Genomic DNA, 8,229 nt, shown 5'->3' on the forward strand with positions numbered 1-8,229 from the left:
GCAGAAAAATTTTAAAATTCTGTTTAAATCATACATGACAGTACATGTGTCAACCTTTTTTTTTTTTGTTGGTTTGTGAAAAAAAAAATAAAATGTTATTTAGCACTTTGTCTTTATTTTAAAAGTGTGCAATAACAAGTTATCACATTGGAAGTTAACGCATGCTTAAGCTCCACCCCCTTTCATTTTAACTGAATTTAACATTTAGGCAACTTCAAAGGGAAAATACCGCATCCATGATACAAGAAATCAAAGTAATCGAGGTTAGACATTTCTGTCTTGACAATTTCATAATTTATTTTCAATGATTTGTGTATCGTTGTGTTTAGCATATCTATACTTATAAATTAACAAATATTGTTTGTTAAAAAATGTCTTATTTCATCATGTTCATTACATGTACCTGGGGTTTTTTTTTTTTGCCGGTAGGTGGTTATTTCAGTTAGGTTAATAAAGAGAAACATACGAGATGTAATTAAATTTCATTCTTATATATTCATTCATAAAGATGATGAAGATACCCAACATAATGATTAAAAGATAAAGAGAATAAATCAGATTGGTGATCAATATCCAAAAGACAGGATGGTGGATCTAAATGGAATGGGTTCCAATATTTTCCTTTGTTTATTGCATGGTTTTGAATTTCACATTTACCCCAGACAAATCAAAATGAGTTATTTGTAGGTTGATCTAATTAAGAGGCTTTATCTTTTTGATTATGGCTAATTGATTTCAAACAGTTAGCTTATAAGTCATGTGATATCATGGTCCAAAGTTATGAGTGGTGGATCCAAGGGGAGTTGATATTGAATTTTTAATTACTTATCATGCTTATTGTAGATCATCATGGGATATACTAATAATTATTGCACATTTATTTAAACATTTAAGTAACCTTTCTTTGTGTGATAAGTGATGGATCAAAGGCGTGTATATTTCACCAGTAATTGTTTTGATAGTTGTGGTGGATCCAAGGGGGTGGATAGATATATTTTTAAATATTAAATTTTGTAATGTGTCAAAGGAATCAATAATGATCATGTGATGTTTATGGTTAATTGATTTTAAACATTTAACTTATATATCATGTGTGATCAAAATCTAAACTTATAAGTGGTGGATCCAAGGGGGAGGATATTAATCTTTTTTAAATATTTGTGGTGGGTGCAGGATCAAAGAATATTAATGATCAATGATTATGGTTAATTTATTTCAGACATTTAGCTTATATGTCATGTTTGATCATGATCTTAATTTTAAAGTGATGGGTCCAAGGGGGAGTGGATATTTATGTTATATAGTAGTTGTGGTTGATCCAAGGGGAGTGGATATTAATTTGAAATACATGTATTTGTGATGGGTAAAAGGATATTAATGATTATAGGCTTATAGCTAATTGATTTCAAACATTAAGATTATATGTCATGTATGATCAAGATCTAAACTTATAAGTGGTGGATCCATGGGGAGTGGATATTAATTTTATTTTTTTTTTAAATATTTGTTGTGGATCAAAGGATATAAATGATTATGGCTAACTGATTTCAACATTAAGCTTATATGCCATGAGTGATCATGGTCTTAACTTACATTAGTGGTGGATCCTTGAGGAGTAAATTTTTTATTTTAAAATATTTGTGGTGGATCAAAGGATTTTTTTATTATAGTTTTTTAAAAAGAAGAATTGCTGTCCATCCAAGTGTTTACAGAAGATTCCCACTAATGCAGTTTTTTCCATCAGGAAGCAGTTTTGGAAACTGGTCATTACTCAGCAGAATCAGGAGATTTCAGTATTGTATGCAAACAAAGATAAGACAGTGTCACTAGCACAAATTTAAGTCCCCTTTCGGTTGATTGTACTTTTTCTTAACAAATAAAAATCAGTATCTCAGACACTCCTCTTCTCTTGGCAAGTCATTTGGTTGAGTTTTCTCTGGCAATAGTATTTGTTTATGACCCTCACTTTAATTAAAATGGCTCTGCAAAAGCAGTTTAACAATGGATATATAACAGTCAATTTTGCATTGTTATGCCTCTAGATCTGCCACATAAAAAATAATTTGAATTTGTATATAATTGAAGATAAAATGCTTCATAAAGTATATTCAGACATTGCATTCTTATCCCATTATTCCCATATCTGCTTATTTATTTATCCCATGGGATTAAAAATACCCAGTATTATGTACTTTGCAGGATTTTTAATCCTAAGAAGGGCAAATATGGGATTTTTAATCCTATGTCGCCTATTATGGGAGAAAAAATCCCATGGGAGAAAAAATCCCTCAAAGATTTTTTTTCTCCCATGGGATTTTGGTGGGATTTTTGGTGGGATGAAAAATCCCGCCATTCTCCCATGGGATTTTAGGTTTTGACAGAGGTTTATGAGAAAACTACTACAATGTGGAAGTTGAGATTGACATGATGAGGTCAGAATAAAAAATCCCACCAAAATATAGAAAAAAATCTAATGTAGGTTTTTTCGAAAGGGTACCTAAAAGTCCGGACTTTGTCGTGTCCGGACTTAAATGTCGCAGTGTTGTTAATAAACTAGCACCGAAACGACTGCACGAGAATTATTGCTTTATAGCCTTATACACAAGGTATTGGATGATGTCCGTAAACTATATTCAGATTTCACTCGCATAGTAATTATCATAAATTTTATTAAAATTCTACTTTCATTTTCGGTTAATAGCCAAAAAATAGCATCAAAGAGAGTGAAGTGGTTGTTTCGGTTTGTGGATCTAAATTACTGGCATTTTTAAATAAGACTGACAACAAGCATGCGCTTAGTTATATCATAAAACGTCATTAATGAATTATTCAATCAAAACTTGATTTAAGTGATATAAAGTAATCAGCTCTGATCATTGATTAAAAAACACGATGTGCAAATCCTTGATACTTTCGCAAATAAAAGCTTAACTTTTGCGTTATAAATCTTGGGGTTTTTTTTGTTTGTTTCTTTGATTTAAATTTTCTGTTTTCCGTTAAATAATTTTGTCCGCTTTCTGTTCTGTTTTCCGTTTCGTGTTTTACATGTAACAACACCCCCTAAATACGCCAGTCATGTGTTTACTGACATGCAGTTCGAAGTCATCTGTACATAAAATCACAGGATCATGTTTATATTTAATGCACTTTTGCAAACAGAAGAAAGTTTGTAAAAACCGCAGGTAGGCGAAATCAGGAAAACCCTTATAACATACAAATGGGTGTACTTTGTATATACATGTCCTGTTCCTCTTCAAATATCGCCTAAAGTTATATTTTCTATGGCTGCATCCCCTATCATCTGTCATCAGCTAAAAACAATGGTTATTTGTTTCTTCATGTCAAAAATAATACAGTTTACTAGTATTATTTTTTTTTATTTTTAGCACTGTGTTGATTTTACTTTTAGGCTCTGAGTTGGTTTTATTTTTATGCATTGAGCATGTTGAGTTGGTTTTATTTTTGGCACATCTGAAAATCCAAAAGTTTTACATTCATTTATCAAAGTTAACCCAAACTGTGAGGTATGTATATATATATATGTAAGGATTTCTATATTTTATTTGTGATTTGAACAATTAATTGAATATCATAGCGTTGTATCATGGATGCGGTATTTTCCCTTTGAAGTTGCCTAAATGTTAAATTCAGTTAAAATGAAAGGGGGTGGAGCTTAAGCATGCGTTAACTTCCAATGTGATAACTTGTTATTGCACACTTTTAAAATAAAGACAAAGTGCTAAATAACATTTTATTTTTTTTTCACAAACCAACAAAAAAAAAAGGTTGACACATGTACTGTCATGTATGATTTAAACAAAATTTTAAAATTTTTCTGCATTAAGCCATGTCACAAGCGTTTGTCTCAAAAATTGAACGAAATTTTACAGTTTTCAAACTGAAACTTGTTGGTCAAATCCGCCATTGCCCTGTTGTCGATTTGTTTAGACGAATTGCTGCTAGAGGCCATAGACTGCAAACTCTCACAGACTTTTTCCAGCGTATTTTCAGCACACATAGGTTCTTGGTTATCATTTTCGTCATACGGTGTTTCCATTTTCATTGCTTTCGGCGCCGGTGGATCAAGTATTTTACTGACATTCTCTGCTACCTCTGGACATGATCGTTTGTACTTCCGCACTGCTCGCTCTGACCTATGTCCGGTTCGCTCCATGATCGCCTGTTCATCCATTCCAGCGCTGTACAACTGGCTAGCACAGGTGCGCTTTCCACTGTGGTTAGTAAAGTTTCCAACGAGACCCCCCTTTTTGCAGATGATTTTCATGAAGGTTTTAATCTTATTAACACCAACAACTTGTGCACCATATCGAATAGGGTTCCCTGCAAGTGGACGTCTGTAAAACTCCCCCTCGTTTCCAAGTGCATCAAGGTACTGATGAAAATAGTCGGCTATGCATCGATCTCCTTAAAAAAAGTAACAAAAATAAATTAATATTCATCAATTAGTAGTTTTAAATGTAAAAAAATCAATCTAAAGGAAAAATACCGTACCTGGTTGACAATAGTGCCGAATGTCTTTACTTTGCAGAGATAGGTGGGCAAGTCCTCCCTTAAAAGTCTTGTTTGAACCGCCGCAAAAGTGGATGTATTTACCTCGCCCATCCTCAAAAATCGTGACGTTTGCACATGTCAAGTCTCTATGCTCATCAAATCCCCGCAACCCGAATAATTTACACATGTAAAAAAACACTGTATACTGTAGCGTTTCCGCGGACTTGTTTCCCAGTACTTCTCTTTCCCAAAGCAGTTCTTCGTCTTCTTGAGTTATTGGATCTGCCTGTTTGACTTTAGTTCCCAGTCCTTTAGACAAGAGGGATTTCATTTGAGCATCCAGCGTTTTTCTAAACTCTGCAAATTTCAAGTCTGAAAAGAAATTAATGTCATGTCTCTTGTTGTCTCGCAAATACCTTAACAATCCACAAACTAGATAGTAGACCGACTTAGGTGGGTATTCACTTCCGTCCTTCTTCCGTGCGTCGCATACAAAATGTGTCAATGAATAACTCATAGTAGAAACATCCATGTGTAGAAGTTCCGGTACTGCAAGTTCAAAAGGCAGATTCTTGTTTTTTTCTTGGCGCCACTTTTCGAAAACCCCAAATGCCCAACGAGTATTTCTCTTTGTATTTTGATTTTCTTGACTAGAAATCAACTTCTCAATTTCGGAATCAGAAATTCCCCCGAAACGCTTGGTCGACTCATCGCTGTTCGTTTCACTGAAACTATCGGTGGCACCTCCGTCCATGCCGTCCAAATTAAAATCTCCAAACAGATCGAGGTTCAGTGCATTCGCGCCTGTCGGGTTAATGTCAAAGTGATTCATACCATCAATGAGTTCCTCTTCTTTTTCAATGGCATCACATATCTGTGATAGAGTGAAATCATCCTCGGTTATTGCTAAAAAGTCAATCTCATCAAAATTGATTGTGCCGATTTTGTCGTCCATTTTCTCTCGCTGTTATACTGGAAATGTTCGTCTGCACACGAGTTGCGCTATACCACAATGCTTTGCGACGGTGGGCGGAGTTTATCAAGAAAATTCTAGACTTTTCTAGATATTAACTTGTTTCCGCTGCACTAACGCTATATAAGGAATGTAGGCGGAGTTATCCATGATACAAGTTATTTATAGAACAGTTACTCGTAATAACTTAATTTATCGTACATCCACATTGGCCGAGACTCGTTGCTGCGCAACTCGTCCCGCCCTAATGTGGATGTACGATAAATTAAGTTATTACTCGTTAACTGTTCTCTAAATATCACTTAATCTTGTGGGTATAACAAAAATTACAGAGAAATGATTTTTTTGATGGAAAAGAAATTGAAATTGTACAATTTTACAAATAATGTACCTAGGGTTATATTTCACAAGTACATTGTCATGGGAACTGACAAAGAAGTCTCTGTGTGTGTCACCGGAAAAAAAGCATTGTTTATTGTATATAAATTTATGAAGATGTACAATGCATCATATAAACAATTTAAATCTTTTGTATTTTTGATAGAATGATTGCACCTATTTTGACTTATGGCGCTGAAAAGACTCAAGAACAATACACCAGAAATAGTTGCACTAGGAGAACTGGGGAGATATCCTCTTATTGTACAGTACTTTAAGAAATTTATTGCATATTGGTTAAAGATACTTTGTATGGAAGATAATAGATACCCAAAAAGATGTTACTTTTTTTTTATTTCAGATAAACTAAGTTGGTAGAATTAGAGGTAACTGGGCATCAGAAGTGAAGTCAATGTTATTTAGATATGGTTTCCACTATGTATGGCTTTATCAAGGTGTTGGTGATAATGTATTATTTTTAAAAGAGTTCGTACAAAGAGTTCAGGATAACTATACGCAGGAATGACACTCTTCATTGAGCTCTTACATGTATCACGTCCAGCACAATACCCCTATAAAGGTATATAGTTTGAAAAATTAAAAATACCTTAATCAAAGTATTTTATGTAAAGAAAATACAAAAAAATCTTTAAAAATTAAATACTGAAAGTCGAGTTCTGAGTTTTTGTCAGTGAGTCCACTCGTGCAGGAAAAGCACTCTGGTACATGTATCTAGTCCGAAAAATCTGACGTTTTCTGGCTTTTTTACGATTTTGATATTTTACATGCCAGGAAAACGTCAGAATCGGCGCCATTACGAAAACTGGAAATTTCACCGTCTCCAACCGAAGTTGATTTTCTATACTTGGGAACTGAATTAGATGCCGAAATCACAATTTATCAATGGCACAATACTACTAGAACTCACCAATAGCGATGAATAGAAATTACCACTCCACATTCCGATTCAGAACTTGCCCGATTTTAAAATGCACGAAATGAAAACAAATCTCAACAGTCAGATAAAATGTGTTCATCAGATTATATTATTTCATAAACGAAACATAAAAAACGATGTTGGTAAGTAGTAAAGGTGTTGTACTATTGATATTATGTGAATTCAGCATTTTATTCGGTTTACAAGTATCGAAAATCAACCTCTGAATGCCGCCTCCGGTCGGAGGCGGCGATTTCCCAGTTTTTGTAATGGCGCCGGTTTTGACGTTTTCCTGGCAGGTAAAATATCAAAATCGTAAAAAAAGCCAGAGAAACGTCAGATTTTTCGGACTATCTGGTATCAAAAAGACAGCATAAAACAACGTCTCCTCACACGGCATGCTTTTATACTGATTTTCATTACACAAAATACCTTGATAAAGGTATTTGTAATACCCTGATAATTTGAGAATAAGAACGGGAATAAGAAAAGTAATGCTCTTTTCTGACCAAAACAGGATATTTTGTGCACAGTGGTTATTCATGATCCAGGATATAAAACTGCATTTCATTGGTTGTCCCACCATTAAGCGTAGAAAAAAATATGTTTGTTTCCGCTTTCCCGACCGACCCTAATTTATAGTGCCGACTCTAAATTTTTTTTATGCTTTTGTCCCAAGAAGTGCAAGATTTCACCCAGGGAATTATAGTCTCCAACTTTGCAAGCTTTTCAAGACAGAAAGAAGTTTGGGTCACCTTTCTATTATAAGTTTAAGTCACAGAAATGCTTGAAAATACCATTTCTTTTGTCATTAATGTTACTTCTATGCACATTTTTGCTTTGCCTGATTTATTTATGGGGTTGATGACACATAAATAAAGTTATAAATAAGTGTCAATTCCTACCCACCCCACTTGCCCAATTTTTCAAACACACTGAAAATGTTACTTTCTAAAACTTGAAAGGCGACGTAGTATTGATAAACAAAAATCGCGTTAATTTTCCTGATAGAGGAAATACATAAAAAATTAAGCATTTAATTACTTATCTTCATCTAGGTCTTTGATTTCTTGAATTAATTAAAAATTATACATAAAAAAGAGTTTGGCAATATGAATTAAAATAAATGCGGCATTTATTTTATCTTATATCAAAATAGTAGATGAGTCTAACTCGTTAAACCTTATAACGCTACAGTTCGATTCAGCAGTCAAGTCTCACTGCACAAATGTACACTTTATAAATGTAATGAACTATATACCCTTGAATTAATAACTGTGCAGTGTATAGACGATTAATAATATTTCATATCTAATTATAATCAAATACAATATTCTCCCTCAGCAATGATCTGATAAAAAATTTAGTCGACCTTAGGCTACTTGTTTCCTAAGTCAACGATAAGACCTTATAATATTCCATATATACA

The 8,229-nt window shown here is 33.7% G+C and overlaps 1 protein-coding gene across 1 annotated transcript; it reads right to left on the reverse strand.

Annotated features, from left to right (window-relative positions):
* Positions 1-3,761: 3,761 nt before the first annotated feature.
* Positions 3,762-5,460, reverse strand: LOC134265499 (uncharacterized). The gene is made up of 2 exons (XM_062747717.1): positions 4,513-5,460; positions 3,762-4,425 (listed from the first exon to the last, which is right to left on the reverse strand). Exons 1-2 carry the CDS (start codon positions 5,342-5,344, stop codon positions 3,866-3,868), a joined length of 1,392 nt encoding a protein of 463 aa, XP_062603701.1. The 5' UTR covers positions 5,345-5,460; the 3' UTR covers positions 3,762-3,865.
* Positions 5,461-8,229: the final 2,769 nt, after the last annotated feature.

This window comes from Saccostrea cucullata, unplaced genomic scaffold, assembly GCF_032062105.1.
Source record: "Saccostrea cucullata isolate Sc308-1 unplaced genomic scaffold, CSIRO_AGI_Scuc_v1 ctg1735, whole genome shotgun sequence".
In the NCBI taxonomy this organism is placed as follows: Eukaryota; Metazoa; Mollusca; class Bivalvia; order Ostreida; family Ostreidae; genus Saccostrea; species Saccostrea cuccullata.